Source organism: Thermobia domestica, chromosome 8 (genome assembly GCF_964235325.1).
Source record: "Thermobia domestica chromosome 8, izTheDome1.hap1.1, whole genome shotgun sequence".
Lineage (NCBI taxonomy): Eukaryota > Metazoa > Arthropoda > Insecta > Zygentoma > Lepismatidae > Thermobia > Thermobia domestica.
Genome location: NC_137461.1, coordinates 114,032,782 through 114,052,732, shown reverse-complemented (window position 1 = coordinate 114,052,732; position 19,951 = coordinate 114,032,782). Strand labels below are relative to the sequence as shown.

General features: G+C 34.2%; 1 protein-coding gene across 4 annotated transcripts in view; it reads left to right on the top strand.

Moving 5' to 3' along the window:
* Positions 1-19,951, top strand: part of LOC145693155 (Fanconi anemia group J protein homolog) — a 532,733-nt gene that overhangs the window by 290,963 nt on the left and 221,819 nt on the right. For all 4 annotated transcript variants that reach the window (XR_014132714.1, XM_081768898.1, XM_081768900.1 and 1 more), the window contains exon 4: positions 13,533-13,595. Coding sequence is in view for 3 of the 4 variants with exons in the window: in XM_081768898.1 (XP_081625024.1) it covers positions 13,533-13,595 (63 nt within the window). In the remaining variant the exon portion in view is untranslated. The remainder of the gene's footprint in view (positions 1-13,532; positions 13,596-19,951) is intronic.

The following is a 19,951-nucleotide window of genomic DNA, read 5'->3' as shown; positions in this document are numbered from 1 at the left end:
TAGCAATTCATTTCAGGGAGTCAGAGAGACCCACAACGCTGACTGTGGACGTGCAGTATTTATTGGAACAACATCCTGGTTCTGTCTATCTGTTCTGTCTTTCCCCCCTTTTTTTATTATTTTTTCCCTGTAAAGATAGTCACTGAAAGGGTGGTTTTGTAGATTTAGACCCCATCAAGCCAGGAGCTCTCATTAGCTCATCCGCTTGTGGTGAAACGAGCTCTAGCAGACAAGTAAGGTGGGTTGAATGTTGAAAAGGGAGGGATGCAGAAGGGAATAGGAATAGGGAAGGGGAAAGAGGATTATTTGGTTCGTCAGTGTCCGACGTACCTCCAACCAAAAAACCCCTTCAAGTGATTATCTAGGATCAAACTGGGACCCGAACATGAATCCCTATATTAATTTGCCCACCGGCTTCTTTGTCGGTTATTCATCTGTCCTTCTGTTTATGTCGTCAGTACGCTTTTTGAACCTGACTCGAATCTCCCTTCCCACCACACTATCTCTTTCCCCCGGTTGCATCATTAGTATCCTCACGACGATTTTTTTCCTCCCCAAAGAGAGAAAGAGAGAGAGAGAGAGGGATTCTTTCTTGGTCACTGGACCGACCGCTCTCTCTGCCCGGATGGAAAATGTCTCGGTGACCAATCAGAGCACAGAACAGCGATCTATGGTCTCTGATTGGATAGTTGACATAGTACATATGCATTGATATATATATGTGTGTGTGAGAGAGAGAAAGAGAGATGTGGAGAGAATGTGTGGTATTTCTGTATATGTGGATATGTGTGAGTCTTTACCGTTTACAAGTCTGTAGAGATGTTGAATTTTACTCGCTTACACGAAAGCTATATAATTCCATTCTTGTGTAACATTTTGCATATATATATGCTCGGATTTTAACATATTTTCTCTCAAGCTCATGTACACAAACATCTATACATGTGCACTGTACAGAGGAGCATTAATTAGCAATACGTTGTTATTGAGAATTAATACGTAGTCAGTCCATTGGGATATGATAACTTTATATATATATATATATATAATATGGACTGTTATGGCAAAAATATGATAACGCTAGGATGAGGTTGTTTTATAGAAATTCGTAATCGTTGAACTAAAGAGACTATATAAATTGATCTAAACAACATATACTCTTAAGAAAAGAGGTAGTCTATAGTATTAAATGTCGAATTGAATAGTTCGCCTTTCTCACGTACTGCTTATAGCATAATTAGGATTTCAGTTTTTGCGCCAGTTATAAACCTTCTAAATAAAACAAACAAAACCACTTACAACTTCGAAGGCTTATTGTTTTACATATACTTGTACATTGATACTTCGTTACGGGCATCGTACGATTATCCCTCATTCATGGGACACTTGCTAGCAAATTGTTCGTTTTTATTTTCCTTCTACGTGGCAGATTACATTTAGGTAATCATGTCATTGGTCTAGTACACTAACAAGGACAACTCAAGAAAAAAGAAAAAAAAACCTTATTTTTCCATCGGCAATTTATGTTGAATTTCTATATAAATTAAATAGGGAACATATTTGACTCAAGATTCATAACTACCCAAAACTCAATTACCCATCTAAATGTGCTAAGTACGGGTAAAAGTATTTTACCAAACATTTTAAACATACAGTGATGACCTAATATAATATTCCAGTATTAAATTAGTGCGGCGATTCATAGGCTCATCTTTAATAAAATATTTCCCCAATGGCGAATTCTTCTGTTCGACAATTGTTTTAACAAGAATTTCATTTTTTTTTTTTTTTTTTTTTTTGCTTTTCACTTTTCTGGCAATGATAGAACAGATATATATATATATATCACATGAGTAAATCAGTTAAATCCTCATATTCGACTTTATATATATATATAAAGTCGAATATGAGGATTTAACTGATTTACTCATGTGATAGCCTCTACATGCCGAAAAAGTTATTTTTGGATGTCTGTCCCGATATATGTATCAATACTTGCCTACACTGAGAAAATCCGTTAATCCTGACAGCGGTATACTGTACAAATATACAGAATCCATATGAATACTACGGAAATTTTACGGAGCACAGTTGTCCATATGCAACACACGTACTGCCTCTTACCCGCTTAGATGTTACATCATGCCGCTGCAAGTTGTCTGACATCTAATAGTGTTCCGTGTATCATACACGTATACGTATGTTATATACTATAGCTGAACGTTATATAGGTCCATCTGTATATGAAATCCTTACTGCTTATAGACGGTACAGCTCTTTCTTTCATACGGAAAGAACATATAGATGGAACACTTACACGAAGTGTTATAAAACATAGTTTTCAGTTATATGTTTGTTGCAGGATCTTACATCTAATCGTAGTTAAGTCCAAAAACTACATGATTTAACCAGTTAACCTACGTTTATACATACACCACATACTTTTTTCATGTAGAAGCTATACCGTTCAACGTATCTGACCCAAATTTTAAACTTTTATATATATATATATATATATATATATTCTTCAGGATATTCAGGCATTGAATTTTCTTACTGCTTCAAAAAACTATGGATAGTTTAATGTGAAAATAATAGAATATCAGTTTCTTGGAAACTTTGAATTTTGGTTTTTATATTCTGTAGGATGTTGGGGGATCGAATTATCTTCCTGCTTCGAAAAAAATATGGAAAATATAATGTAAAGATAAAAGAATATCAAATTCTTAAACTGTTCGAATTTTGGTTTTTTATATTCTGTAGGATGTTGGAGGATCGAATTATCTTCCTGCTCCGAAAAAAATATGGAAAATTTAATGTAAAGATAAAAGAATATCAATTCTTGAAAACACTTCGAATTTTGTTCATATTTCATAAATAAATATTTCATTAATTACTGTATGTTTTAATCAAAAGGGGTAATTGGCTCTTGAGGGTAAGTTCTTCTCGAACATTTTTCGTGAAAAGTATCATGCAATTTTGTTGATATTTCTTGAATATATGTTTCATTAACAACCCTACGATGCAAACAGCAGTTATTTATCTTTTTTTTTTAAAAAAAAAAAAGTCCTCAAATGGTGGTTTATTCTTGGATGATTTTAGAAGATTCCTCAAAAATAATTTAGGCGATTTTGTTATTATTTCATAAATACATAGTTCAGTAATCTAATATCTGTATCAAGACTTGATTTAATATAAGAAATTACAGCAGGATAGCATAGTACTGTTCTCCTTTAGCCTAGCCGGCATAATCGTGGGACGCAAAACTCAAAGTTTAGTACTGTAATCCACATCTTTTATCTTTCTTCTTTTTTGTGGCCCGAATTCTTTTAGCAGATGTATCCTCAATCGATTTTCCTTTATGAACTACAAAACAAATTTCCGAGGAGAAATGTCAATCTCTATCCTTTCGAGAGCTATAGATGTCACGTCTGAATTAGTTTTTGGTTTACGTATTTGCGAACGAGGACACCCGTAATGAAAATTCCTGAAACACACAGGTTAGGTAACTATTTCTGGAAGTCTTCCTGAAAGTTCAACATAAATCCTAAAAGCGGTGTTGTTGGTATAGGGACGACACTACCATATGGGGTATTGCAAAAATAAAGCTTCTGTAAGCTAATTTTTACAATATGTTTTTATTTGTTTTTTTTTATTTTATTTTGGGAGTTATTTTTTAAAGTTTATTTTGCACAAGGATTTAATATGGAGGAGCAACTATGCGGACATTGTTGTTAGCACATTGATAACAGTGCTTTTGGAGTTTGTGCATTATTCGAGATGTGGCTAAATATAGGATATTCATAAAGTATAATTGCATCCCTTACAACTTCAAAATTGATTGAAAATAAGTTTTCTTTGTTTGTTGTATTTAGCTCCTTTTTTTATGATCGAGGCTGTATGAGACGTCGACCTACAGTAATGCTGTCCCACCGAGAAACAAACCTTTGACCTCGTGCACCAGAGACGCGTGAGCTAGCTACTAGGCTACTGATTAGGGTTTAAAAATTTAAAAATATGTACAGTACTTCATTATTTTGACCGTAATATTTTAATAAGCCAGAGGTCATACACACAGTTTATGAAAAACAGGTTAATGCTGATGAATTCGAAAATCTTAGGTGACGTAACAGATTAAGTAATATTTAGTTTGAGTGTCCTTGTTAAGATAGAAGAAAGAAATGAATGTCTGTTTGATACTTCAATGTTACTTATCCCTATCAAAAACGGAGAACAGAGTATGATTCTACTTCCTCTGTGTTTACTTTCGTACGACATTAGCTTTGAAAGCGTGAATATTTAATGATTAACGTCTACATGCTGAAAAAGCTAGTTTGAAGCACCCATCCATCTATGTGTGTAGGTCTAGCGTCCACACCGTTTCACTAACTGAACAAAATTTTTAAACTTTCGAATTCTAGATATTTCTGAGGGATTCTTATATTCTCTCTATGCATAAAAGAGTAGTTTATTAATTTCCAAAAGTCTAAAATCATAATTTTCTCGAAATTACGTTTAACTATTTTCTTCAAGCTTCAGAAATCAATTTGTCATTCTATAGTGCGAAAACAGTAATTTATCTGGGGGAAATGTAGAAAAGGTAATTTGCTGATGGAGGTGAATTTTGATTATTATTATTATTATTATTATTATTATTTTAGTATGGCTTGAACATATTTTTATGCCTTTCATAAAGAAATTCCAATAATGACTTTAGAAACTAGAAAGAGTGTACAATATATATATACCTATCCATGTATCTGTCAGTCAAGGTCGTGGGTCGTGTTGCACAGGGGATTAGTTTGAACACGATTACCATTCGCACAGTAACGAGAAAGCTTAATGTGGACTCGTACATCTTTTATTACTTGAGCGACCATTCGGGAGAGGAAAGTGTGGTAATCGAATCGAATTCAGGATCTCAACAGATTTATATGTTTCCCATAGCTCCTACATGCCGAAAAACTGTACTTTAAATGTCTGTTCTTTGTCCCGATGTATATACACTCGACTACAAGTTGCACAGTTCAATCTATCTGCACCAAATTTTAAACCTACGGAGGTTTCTATATACCCTAAGATTCTCTAGTTTTTTCTGTATTTCCTTGAATTATGTTTCTTCTGCTAAAAATAAGTGTGGTTTACTGAAAGGCGAAACTCGAAAACGACTTAGCGATTTTGTTTATATACCATTAAGAATCCTATACTGTGGTATAAGTAGTTTCTCTGGAAAAAATCGAGAAGGGATAGTTTATTCTTCGGAGTGTTTTTTTTTTTTTTTTTCGGCCAACGATTTTCTCGTAAGCGACTGACGATTTCGATCATTTTTCATACATACGTACTTCATTACTAATCTGACAACATGACATAACTCATTTGTCCTGAAAATATCCACAAGGGGTGATTTCGAACGATTTTCTGAAAAGACGACTCAGGTGTAGAAAATATTTTTTTTTTCATATTTTACAATAAATGATTCATTAATAATCTTATAATATTGTAAATCACTTCTCATGACAATATAGACAAGGCATAATTTATTCTTGCTGATTTTTTTGTTTACTATTTCCTCAAATGTGACATGAGATTTTGTTCATATTTCGTAAACAAATTTAATTAATAACCCTAAACGTCATGTCATTTTTCATGAAATAAACCACAAATAGTAGTTAGTATACTTTTGTGGGTGAGTTTCCTTCGAACGAAGTTTTTCGAAAGAAGCCTTATAATTTAGTTTGTATTTCAGAAATATTTCTTTAATAACTAGAACATAAATAATTTATGTAGTGTAAGGAATCTATAGCAATAGACCTAAAGTTTAGTTCGGTAGTTTGTATCTTTTCCTTTTTTAAGATGTAAGAGTGCAGAAAATTTTGGATTGGTTTAATTCAAGTTCACAGCAGGTAGCCCTTGGTGTTTTTTTTTTCCCCGGGGATTTCTAGTTTATCCCACTTCCTTTGTTGCGCCATTTTATTCACTATCATCATAACCCGCGTTTAACCTAAGAGCGTAAACATGGAATCTTAAGCTAAAAACAAAAATACGGAGAATTAATGTTAGATGCCAATATATTTGAGTTGCAGTGACTCACTCACGAGCGGGTCCACTGGGTCCAGGTAGATTTTAAAAAAATATAAATGTCTTGTGTGTAAATTGGCATATCGTATTGGCAATTTAAATAACAGAGAATTTCTTCATCTTCCGTTTAGCCCCCCTAAAAATTAAAAATCTTAACTTTTGTCAATTTTCTTGTGGGATGGTACTTGAAAGCTACAATTATGCTAAATTTCGCATTTCCACGTCAAACGGAAGTGCCCGTTTATTTTGTGAGTTCATTAAGATATATATATAACGCAACTTTGTGAACATATTAACTCCCGTAACTTGATTGGATTTTAAATGGCACTTTGCTGATATATTAAATGCGTTAATACTGCGGTTCAGTTCGACGATGTGTGTCCTGGGTGCAAGATGGAGCTAACCTCCTTACCATATAGACGTGGCAATTATCATGGAGCTAGAAAGATAGAACACAGGCTACTCGCAAACGTTTGCACAACTGAACACAAACAAAAGCGAACCTAATTGCTGAACCATGCCTAGTTTTTGAGATCTAGCATGAAACATACTCAATCATTAAAATTTTTCGGATTACGACCACTGTCACGTGTGTTTTTTTTTTTCGCGTTTTTACCATGTCCTCACTTTTTTCTCCATGTAATATCAGTCATGATTTTTTTGGATTAGTTTATTCACATACAGAATTACTTTGTGGCATAAGCAGCAATTTTTAACACTTTGCCATCCTGAGATATTACGCCCCAAAAATAGCATCAAAATCACAAACTTCAACTTTCGGACCCCCATAAATCTACGGTGTCAGTAGTATCATAGCTGTGGATATTTCTACGGAGTGTTTACATGCAATAGTATTCAGCACAAAACTTATGAACCACCCACTTTATGCCATTGTGTAATTTTCTCTAGTTTTTCTGGTGATTTCATGTATTGATTTGCAACCCTGCATATTTATTTAGAAGGAAAAGTTTATATTCCGTGTACCTCAGTCTTCCCTATAAACATTCGTTTTGTTTGGTGTTCGTCTGATTCTTACATCCTAAGCAACTGTAGTTTTCGTAAACGCTTGCAGATGCAAAAATTGGCACTCCACCGACAACGAAGATAGCCGCCATTCAGGAACACTTGTACATACGACAACGTGAATGATGTTATTGAGTTTCTCATACACAAGTTTCATCACACTAAACTTTTTAGAATTTTCGGAGATGGTCGAGCAACCGCCTCTGGACCACTTCGTATGGATTGACTCAATAGCAAGTGATATGAATTTTTCGTTCTATTTTCTCGGTTTTATATTTTTACCCGAATTCAATGTTTATTATTATTATTATTATTATTATTATTATTATTATTATTATTATTATTATTGCGAGGAAATGATTTTCCATGGCTCTCATATAAAAATAAAAATACTTTAAGACATATTTTTGCCAAGCATCAACATAGGTATCTGACCAATGACTACGAACTTCATCATGATTCTCCTTTGAACTCGGAAAGAAAAATGTATATATATATATATATATATATATATATATATATATATATATATATATATATATATGCCTCGTCCGAAATCTCACTTGCACAGAATAGAATTTAATAATTTGTTCAGTTCACTTATTACAAATAAAAAGTATACATATTCCCTCCCCTATCAACAACTCTACAAAGAAACATTCTTAACCATAAATTGCACTTTAAAAAAGAAAAACTTCAGGTAATCATAATTTTATATGCTTCACTTTATACTGAACATCCACTTTCTTTACCTGTCCGCCCTTCTCGAAGGACAAAAAATTGTTCGTACTTTCACATTTTTGCTGAGAGCTTTTGCTTTTGATACTAAAATTTTTAACGCAATAATGATACTTTGCGATCTTATTATTCGTGTATTAGCTAAAATTCGGTGTTATTGTGATAAATTGCCTATGATCGCGTTATTTCGTGATTAAAAAAAAAAGAACTCTTCAATCCTCCTAGTCGTATTTGTAGATTTATTTTACATTTCGCAACTTTTCATTATCGTAAAAAGGAAAAGTAGGTCCGTAGATAAAATAATATTTAACTAAAATTTGAACTTTTATTTAACATTGTACAACGATTGAACATGTATAAATTGATAGATGGCATCAAGTTGAACAATATGTCATGCTTAAGAGTAAATTCTCATGCGTATTTTTAGAGAAAATCTACAAAAAATAATTTTATGGCGCTAAAAAGTATGTCGTACGTTGCTAATGATTGAGAATTTTTATTGTTATTCTGCTGGAGCAAATTGTTCAATTATTTGTTTACACCGTACGTAAAAGTATACTGTTAAATAGCGGATTTTATCTGTTATGGTTTCTTGTTGTTTTTTTTTTTTCTAATGGTGGAATACATACTCCAATAGTGATGTAGTACTGCTTAAAAAAATAAATTTTAAATGATTATGATACGAGATTGATTATATTCTCTCCTACGGATAAATATATAGAGATTCTGAAAGAAAAATATATTTAAAATAAGAATAATATAAACATGTTCATTGATTTGTTTTAATAGTTATCAAAGCAATTAGGGTTGCGCACGAGACAAGATTTATGGCTGTCTCGTCTCGAAAATGTGCTGTAAAAGTGATGTCTCGACTCGAAAAATGTATATTTCTCTATTATAAGAGCTGTGTCTTGACTCGAATTTTGTCAGGAAAATCCTGTCTCGACTCGTCTCGTATGCATCCCTAGAAGCAATATAAAGTTGACTAAACTGGAACATCAGATATGAAAAGCGAACACGCATTTGGAGAGCTTATGAGATATCTTTGAAGTTTTGTTTTGCTTTTTAGCTTCGACTAACTTAAAGCAATTGATCTATAGCTCTCGTCCCTTGGAGGCGAAATAGTTTAATGGGGAACGATCGATACTATGAATCTTTATATATATATATATATATATATATATATATATATATATATATATATATATATATATATATATATATATATATATATATATATATATATATATATATATATATATATATATATAATGATCAGACATAGACAAACAGATGACTGGAAAAAAACTATTTAACCTCTTCACAGATATGACATCAAATGATGCCACATATTTTATCGGGAAAATAATCCGAATTTTTTTTTTTCACAAAAAAGAGTGCGAACTAAAGGTAAGTAAAAACAAGTGCTTCAGAATATTATTTTTACTTACCTTCAGTTCGCACTCTTCGAAAAAAAAAATCGGATTATTTTCCCGATAAATATGTGTCATCATTTGATGCCATATCCGTGAAGAGGTTGATGATGAATTTCACAATAGCTTTAGAACATGGATGTCATTCGGACATTAAGATCGATATATTTATGAGAGCGGGACACGTGACTTTCCTGGAACCCGCATGGAGTAAAAAGAACTGTAGTCTTGAAAGACAGAAAATGGCCTTTGGGTAGACCAAGAAAATGGGATAATAAGATGATCTTGTGGAAGTGGTTAGCAAGTCTTGGTTAGATTAACTAAATAGGGCCCAATGTCGAATGATTGCTTCTTTAGGATTCTTTAGCAATAGAGTAAGTTAGTTAGTTTTGAATTTACTAATTCTTTTACAGACAGCAACCTAAAGTTCCTGTTTCTGTTCATAACTCTTAATGCATATCTTACAAAATACACCTTTTGTTATATCTTAAAAGAGATCGACCATAAACACTTTTAATATTGAAGCGGGCGTAGCAGGCTTCTATATTCGACTTAATCAGTGACAAATAAAATATCTCTACGAACTATTTACAACACTAGTTATGTATTGTTAAAATTAGGAATGGCACCGATATCCAGACGAGATTAAGTACAGTCTCGAAAGTGTCTGTCTCGTCTCGTCTCAAATATTGACAAGAAAGTTCCGAAATTATCTTCTACTCAAAATTCTTGCATTGTTAAGTTACATGTAAGTTAATAGAACAATTGCCCTTGGGTGGCCGCAGTCATAGGCGTGTACACAGCAGAAATTGAGACAAATGACTCCTCTGATCACGTGGTATATCGAAAGTGTTTTGAACAGCAGACGTTTCGAGTTGGGATTCAATATATTTTATACTCTTTTTAGTCATTTTAATTACTCAAAGAACATGTCAACATATTTCTAAACCGAATTTTGTAAACCAAACACAAAACGTTTAAACCTGACAACATTATTTTATCACACGGTTCGGGAGTTATTAAGGAAAAGATCTGTTTAAAATTTCTTGTAGTTTTATGACTACCGCTTATTTAATTAATGGTTCCAACTTTCCTTTGAAACTGAGTGTAAAGTAATGAGGTTGAAGGAGATAGGGGCAGAAATTTCGGAATAGGATGGGGCAAAATAATGAAAAGATGAACAGCATCAAATTAAACCAGAGAATTTATTATCAACCAACACTTCATGTTTAAAAAAGTGCTGAAACAGTATATTAATATTTCTTTTGCAAATATGTAAAAACAATATATTTCTCTTTTTGAAATATTTTTAGTAAGCAATAAAAGTGCTACATTCTCTCTCCTTGTCTCTTTATCTCTACGTGGACTGCAGTTGGAGATATAATCTAATATTTGTAGTGAAATTGCGGATTCAGTTCGTTATCTGCCATGTGGGATTGCATAACACTAATTTAACAGGAAGAAAAGAAACTATATTACTGGAGTTGATTACTTGAGTTAAATTGTATAGCTAGTGATGAGGCTGTAAAAGAGAATATCTATTGATGAAATGTAATCTGAATCACAATTCGGGTTTTATCCAAGGATTGATTATACTCACTGAGGATTGAATATCATGAACATACGCTTAGAAAGCACGAGTATTGGTCACTTAGATATGAAAAGGTACGTGGTCTACAATAATTTTCAAATCATGAATAAAATGAGAAAATAAAAAAAAAAAAAGAAATAAACTAAAATCTGTAAGGTGATACTACTTATACATTTTAAATTTCAGTCAATTTATTTCGAGACGAGATCGAGGCTTGACCATCGAGATCGAGACAAGTATCTGTTGATCAAGACGAAACCGAGACGTCAATTTTCGACTCGAAACAAGACCGAGATCGAGACCGTTACTTGAGACTATAAGGTCTCGTCTCAGTACTACCTTTACTGCCAATAGAGCGAAGACCATAGAAACGAAAATTGTATCATTTATGAGTTCGTCGTTTGAGTGCAATAAATTTTATGTATCTAAGTATTTATTTGTTTAACAAATTCAAAAGAACTTTTAACAAGTTTAAAAGTTCACGATTTGATTTCACTTAAAAACTCTCAAGCGATTTTGTTTTCTTTTGTTACAACTCTTCCTTGCTTATATATATAACAAAACCTAGTTGCATATCCAAAATGATCACGTTTAAATATTCCACTTGGAAACATTCAGAGATAACTATTCTTTTGTAGGAGTCCGGTGGGAAGTGTCTTTGGGAGTTAACATGTTGAAACGTAGTTTTTAACCCCAAGGAAACTTCGGGTTCAAGGAAGTTCAAGGAACGTTCTGCATATTATTCTTGACGGTACAAATGTTTGTTTGGAATCCATGACGTTTTCAAATGCGGCGAGACTATTGAAATCATTACTTCTAAGAGATGAAAACCGAACGATCTTAAATATGAATCCCGGCTGAAACATAAGTACTTTTCATTTATTAAGTATAATAGAGTCTAGTATTTAAACAATGTCCAAAAATCTACTTAGAGTGTAGGGTCTACTTGAAAAATCGACATTGTCGCAAGTGACGTCTCAGGAAGGGGTCAAAACGAATACAAATACATATACGATACAAATACTTGAATACACATACACACACGTCTACGATCTATAGACGCACATTCTGTTTGCTAAGTGTAACCATAGAAGCATTTGCTAGTTGAAGCAGATCCTTTATTTGAAAATAACATTTTTCTTGCTTTTTTTTTAGCGCGACAATGCGAGCGGTCCCGGGTTCGATTCCTGGTGGTTCAGGCTAGCCATCCTGAGTGAGTTTTCCTCATTCACACCAGGGAAATGCCGGGATGATACCTAACATATAATCCCTTCCTTTCCTTTCCTCGGATAGTGTGATCGCCGAAGAACGCCATCCTTCATATGTGACGAGCTAACATGGCCATAGATGCCGAAAGCCCTGAAATCTAATTCCTGATCCTAATCTTTTAGCGCGAATATAAATAATTTCGAGACAAATTAATATGGTGAACTTTGTGAGCGTATGTTTATATAATTTTTATGAATATGAGATTATAGTTGAATACTCCAAGTTTACACTTTTCCAATAGAAGGAGAAGAATTTTGATGCTTCTGTTTTACCAGTCCTAATTCTAGGCAAATAACTTTTCTCTCTTATGAGTTTTTTTTAATCGATTTTTCTCTAAAATCGTAACAGGGCTGTAGTGTAAATTTGAGATTTTTAATGTACTAATCAAGTACCTTTTGTAAATCTTTATCCAAAATGTTATGAAGTACTTACACATCCTACTGCTTGTAGAGGTGGCAAATGTAAATTAGTGGCATTTTACGATATTTCAGTTTACGTGCTTAATTAACTAATGTCGCATTTCTGTTTGACATTTAGTGATAACCTTCGTCGCGAGAGACCAAGGTTGGATTTCCGATGGGAACCCATGTGGTTTTTGATCCCATGTTAAGCTGTAGTTCAACGTCTCATATAGCCTCAGTGCTAAAATGAGACGTTAAACTCAAAACCAAGCATTCCATAAACCATTACAACAATTTACCCTACGACGGTATTCTAGTTGGAAACGTATAATACACAAAAATAAAAATCTTACTTGTAACATATTACTGTACAGGGATCTAATATTACCATCAGATTGTTTTGTTAGTATTTGAAAATCTTTTTTAATATTACTAATATGGAATAAGCAAATTCCCTGTGTCATAATTTGATTAATTAGGCCTATGTATGTGAATAACAGGGCGTCTACTCTATTTTGGTTCCAGCTCCAGTGCATTTGAATTTACTTTGCTTTTACCTGCCTTTCTTAAATACAGTGAATGCTTAAAACTGCTTCTGATATGTGAAAGCAAAAATACCGGAAGAGTTCATACTTAATGTTATTGGAATTTTCTCTTGATGCTTGTAAGAAAAATTGATAAAACGGTTTCCAGGGGTTTCATACATGATGCAGTAGTAAATATTTTTTTTCACTTTTAATGGCATTTTGGCATACTGAACTCTCAATAATTTCAGCAGAATCCATACAGTAATGAATTTAAGCATTTGTCTTCATTCCTTATTACTTCTATTCAGATTCAATATTTTTTTTCTTTTTTAATCGACACAGGACTTCATTTATTTTATTCCTCATCATAAAAATGTTTATGTGATTAACTCGTGTTACTATAATTTTCAAAATACACTAATTTTTAACTGTGTTTTGGTGGTTAATTTTGTTATTTGTTTTTAAATTACAGAAAGGCTGCTGGAGGAAATAGAAAGAGCAGACAAGCTTGAGGCGTTAGGAATTCCCGCGGAAGGTATGTATATACTTCGCTCTTCTAATGTATTTACTCCTTCTTCGCTAATTACGAAATGTTAATTATGAGATTTAAATTCTGTTTGTTTTAAAGATATATATGTACCTATTACGCGTTAATTTGTATAGCAAAAGATCACAAGAATTCTGTATGCAATGTGTATGTGTGGAATTACAATGTGGATTATTGTTATTTATTGTAATGAAGCATAATGAAGTCAAAGAGGCGCCACCTTTAGATAGTACATTCTCTGCTCCATAATTTATGTAAGTTTGAATGTTATGTACTTAAATATATGAAATATTTTGTATATAATGTCTGCTATTTTCCCTAGAAACACTACAATAGTATTAAAGTATAAACTCAGTGAAAATTAACTTTGGTGTAGAATATGTAGACATAACACTATGTCAAGCATTTATGTTACGCTTAAATTGTTTATGCGTTAATATAGGGGCTACATAAGAAACACTGAACACATTACACAACTTTCTTCGAAATCGCAAAACTAATTTTTGAAGGAAAAGAATTAAGATTAATGAAAAAGAATTAAAAACTTCTAGAAACAACCTAGAATTTCCTTTAACTAAAAAATTTTAACAATTCGTTGAGTTAACTGGAAATTCCTCAGCGACAGATACAAAAGTTTAAACAAGGTTAACAAATCTACAATATGACATATAAATAGATGAGTTCATTTCTACTTTTATATTTCAATTTAACCTCCCACGATTATACCTTGTTTAGGCTAAGGGAAACGGTGATTAATGCAAATGAATGATGATGGAAGAATTATTGGAATGAGGAAGTGGAAGGAAACGTGAGTACCGCGAGAAAACCCACGGACACGATGTTGTCCACCACAAATTTACTTGGCCAGGAATCGAACCAGGGACCCCTGCATCAGAGGTAAGCGCTGTACCACGAGCCACCGTGCCCTCTATTTATTTATAATTTTAGTATGATATTTTACCAGTATTGAAGTATTCACTCTATCTTCCTTTCGCTGTAGCAATTGAAGATTGATTGTACTTAAGTAGATGTTTAAAACAAATAATGTTAATTTTCTATTTTCAAATCAATATTGAAAACAGAAATATTTAATTTCTTCCACTTCCAGTTCTGTTAGAGAGAGATTCGTGTGAAGATATCTTTTCTTCAGACGCCGAATCGATTCCAAGAATCTTCTTGTTCTATATGTAACGTATTTATTCTTTGGCGATCAATGTTAAAAGCGCAAATTGTTAATTTCCACTACTTCCGCTTTCGATAAAGAGTTAAATAAGAAAACCTATTATATGACGCTGAATCTCTCTATCATTACTGTTTTTGCATTATGGCGATGAGTGTTGAAATCGGAAATTGTTAATTGTACTACCTCCGGTCTGAATGGAGAGTTAAAGAAGAAAAGGAAACATATTCTAAAGATGCTAAATAGATTCCAAAAGGCAGCTTTTCACTATTTCTTTCCTTTCTGCTCTGTGGCGATCAACATTGAAACCGGAAATGGTTAGCTTTTTCAACCTCTAGTTTGACTAGATTGTTAACGGAGTAGATTGGACCTATTGTTGAGACACTGAATCGATTAAAAAATAAATAAATAAAAAAGAAACTTTTCCCTCTTACAGTTTTTGTTGTATGGAGATCAATATCGAAACCAGAAGTAGTAGTAAATTTCTACTTCTTCCGGTTATAGTAAAGAAGTGCGGGAGAAATAATTTTCCTGAGTTGTTGAACCGATTTTTAAAAAAACAAAAACTTGGACATCAGTGGAAGTAGTAGTGAATTTATATTATTTCCACAAGAGGATTTATGTTATTAATACAGAAATGCAGGTGAAGTACTTTTCTTGAGACGCTGAATCGATTAGAAAAAACTAGCTCCTTCGTGGGTAAGCGGTTAGGGTATGCGTCTTTGGCGTGGGAGACCCAGGTTTGATTTCCGGCGGGAGCTCATGTGATCGGATTCCGCATTAATCAGTAGGTCTCGTCTCATATAGCCCCGCTGCTGAAAGGGACGTTAAACTCAAAGTAAACTCAACGATTAGAAAAGAAAAAGAAAACGATTGTGTGGAGATTGGTATTGAAATCAGAAGTATAGTTCATTCAAGGAACGTTCAGTACCTCATGTAAACAACTGTACACGTAGTGATTGTTTCATTTTATTGGTTAAAGAGCCTTGCCGCATCCATGCGGCAGAAGAAAATAGTCCATTGTCAAGTAAGCTGTTTTTTAATGTTTTTGTTGCTTATAAGGCTCATTACCAGAAATACAATATACTTACAGTGAAATAACAGAAACAACACTCCATCTAAGAACTAAATTCAATTAATGCAATAAAAGAGAATACACATGCGTAGAAACTGGGTTTGGCCCACCTTATGCGCGAATCACAGTTTACAATATGGCTGCGTGCGGGGAATATGCAAAACGCCGACAGGGTACAAGCACGTGCTTCTCGGAAGAAGCGGTGACCGATAGCCAATCATCCGATGATTGGCGGAGTAATACCATCCTACAATGTTTACATCAGGATCAGAAGGTTCGTTGAATGAACTTTAGTAGTAAATGTCTGCTGCTTCCGGTTTTAGTAGAGAAATGAGAGTGAAGTTCTTTTCCTGAGACGCTGAATGGATTAAAAGAAAACACTTGTTGCTATCTGTTACCGTTTTTGTTCTATGGCGATCAACGTTGAAACCGGAAATGGTTAATTTCTACTACTTCCGGTTTGAGTAGAGGATTGCTGGATGAGATAAATCCTATTCTTGGAACACTCAATCGATTCGAATGAAAAACTTCTCGACATCTCCTACCGTTTTTCCTTTGATACTTGTTAACAAATAGACGATACAGTTCCGATACTTATGCATACCATGGTTTGAAAGTTTATTAAAAGCACTCGAGTACAACCTAGTTAGCAATTTCGTGTCCTTTCTTAATGTTGTATTGTGAAATTGTTGGAATTTCTATGTGTGAAAATTTTACAAAATAATTATAAGTAGGTGAAGCAAACAAAATGTTATTACTAAAATAATAAATTGATATTTAATTAAATGAGCTCGTATATTTACCAACTCTTGAATTTATTTATATAAGTTTTGTAAATGTTAATACTGTAATTTATCACGAGAAAGTTGTCTTATATATATATATATATATATATATATATATATATATATATATATATATATATATATATATATATATATATATATATATATATATATATAAATTTAATTTACTACCATTGCAGAACAAAATTTGATTACGCTTTTGTTCGAAATTGTATTTTGTTTTTAAAAAATCATCTTCTAATATTAGTTTTCTGTGGAAATTTATTATTATTTTAATATAGGCCTATATTAAAGATAATGTTAAAAAACATCCTTTACTTCGAAATATAGATAAGTTAATTGCAATGATTGGATATTTGCCGATCATGTTTTCACGTATGGGTCATCATAACTACAACAGATTTATCCAATATTTGGAAACTGAAAATAATAATAATACGAGGGACATACTGAAAGTCGTGAGCAACATTTCTTCACAACCATAATCTTTATTTGTAAGTGAAACTAAATATGTCATCTTAATCTACAGATCTTTCTTTCACTTTTCCACATAGTCTCCGCTTTTTTACTCACATGTTTCCCATCGTTCTGCTAGTTTGAAAATACCCCTGCGATAGAATTCCGTTCCAGCTGCCCGTAGACACGCACTGCTTGCCGAATATCCTCCAGTGTCTCGTAGCAATGACCTCGTATCTATTTCTTCACAAAACCGGAAAGATGGTAGTCGGAGGGTGCCATGTCGGGGCTGTAGGGAGGATGTGGAAGTGTTTCTCATCCAAATCTCCCGATTTGCTCCATAGTGGCACGTGCAGTATGCGAACGCATAGTATCCTGTTGAAGGATGATCTTCCCAGGACATTTATCACGCAAGGCACGACGGAGCTTGAAAAGTGTCTGGATGTAGCGGGCAGAATTTATGGTTTGTCCAGGCTCAAGAAAGTCAACCAGAATGCAGCCCTGTGCATCCCAGAAAATGCTACCCATAACTTTTTCTACCGATTGCACTGTCTTCGCTTTCTTCTTCGGTAGCGAATTCAAGTAGTGCCGTTCCATACCTGTCGTTTTGTTTCAGGTTCATAATGATGGAACCAGCTTTCATCTCCAGTCACAATACTCATCAAAAAGTCATCACTTCATGTCGAAATCTCTGAAGAAGGGTTTGGGCAGTGGTTGGTCTCTGACGTTTGTGGTCCTCGGTTAATAACCGTGTGACCCAACTGTCACAAACCTTCCGATAACCTAAGCTATGAATCATTTCTTACACCGCACTATGTCTACCAAGTTTTGTAGCGATTTCATTCACAGTGATACGCCTATCTACCCTAATCAGCTCATCAACTCTTACCTTGCGTTCCGTGAAGGCAGTTCGAAGGCGCCCGCTGCGAGGCTTATCTTCGATATTCGTATTTCCATCCTTAAAATGTTTCACCCACCTCCTAATACTTCTGACACTCATGCACACATCTCCATAGGCACGCTGCAGGCTGTGGTGAATTTCAGAAGCAGATTGGTCCTCTTTAACAAGGAATTCAATCACAGCACGCTGTAGACAGCGGTGTAGCGAGCATTACAGGATTGGGGGGGATGAAACTTGAAATTGCCAAGTCTTGATAAAAAAAATTACCAAGTGTTTCGAAAATTTTACCCTCATTTTACCAACCCAGCGGAAAACTTTACAGCAACCTTATTTTTATATTCGTCCCATTCCATGCGCCATCTGAGAGACGAATACGAACAGCTCCGGTTTCGAGTCCAATTTCACACCTCAACTCAGGATCATTATCATCTCTCACGATGCACAAATATTAATTTGACAACTTATGGCTAGTTTAGGAAATCTCCGCCAGCCAATCCTCACGAGAAATACGCAGAGCTTTTTTTTTCTGTTCTGTCTTCCAGTCTCCTCCCACTTCGATTTCATAATTTCGCACTCTGATGAAAAGTATTAAATACCGGCAAGAAAAATAGAGTACTAATAGACCCTATATAACCTCCCTTTTAGGCGCCCCTTCAATAACAAACCCGGGGCACGTGCCTCGCTTGCTCCCCCATGAGCTACACAAGTAACATACAATGCTTACATAATGCTTTGATTTATAAATACTATAAAGAAACGAAGAATTGCAATTTTTGTTTTACATTCCGAAAGAAGCAACTACGGGATTAAAAATAAGGTAGAAAGGGCAACACATTTGTATGAAAATTGTAACACTACTGGTTCTTAATAAATATCTCTCGAGCCACAATATCTATAACAGAACATTGAATCGTAAATATTATTTATTTACAAACCGTTAATTTTTTGTACATCAATTCTTCTGAAAACTTATTTATCTATCACTTAACAACCTCTCTTATTTATTTATCCAATTACAGTAACTAAGGAGCAATGATAATCTTTTTAATCTCCTTTTTCTTCTTCTTTACAAAATATGCTCCGTTGTCGCACCTCTGATCGTCTTTCTAATACCGGTACAGGTAAATAATAATACAACAGTACAACACTATACAACATACCGTTGTAAAATGAAGTGAAACACACACACCGGTCTATGCTTTCACCCAGTAGACGTATTGTTTGGCCCCCCAAAATTTGACTTTTGGAATCATGCACTTAGGTTCATAGCGGAAGCAACAAAATGACTTGCCCCATCCATTGTAACTTTCCTCCATCGAACAACATCCCCAGAAACCTACTATGCCCCCCAGTGCTGTATCGTAGGAAATCAGCGCCCGGGGCGAGAGTATACGATAGCGACCTCGTACATATGAGTGAGGTGAGTGAGGTCGACAGACCAGCCGCGAAGCGCCGCCATGGTTGGCGCGAAGCGTGAGCACTTTTTATTACTTTTTTCCTTCCATTTTATACTGTATATGTGCACATATGTTTTCCTAACATGAGTAACATTATAGGACCAATTCCTAAAGCAGAAAGAGGATTTAAGTACATACTAGTAATATTCCAAGTAATTTTTCCTTTCTCTCTTTTTCTTTCATTCTCTTCATTTTTCCTCACCAATTTTGCGACTCCTTTCTTCGGTGCCCGCGGCTGTTGCCCCGCTCGCCCCCCGTTATGCAAGGCACTGGTGATACTATTCCCAAAACACACTTTTGTTCAGGTTCTCCCTACTCGAAAAGCCCTGTAAATAGAAAGTCTTACTGCAAAACAGAACTGGAATAAGCTATTCTTGTCCTCTATATTATTTGGTCTAGGAATTAATTCGTGCGGGTGGACAAGAGATGGCGCAACGAACGGAGCGTCCCACAGTTCCGTGTATCCACA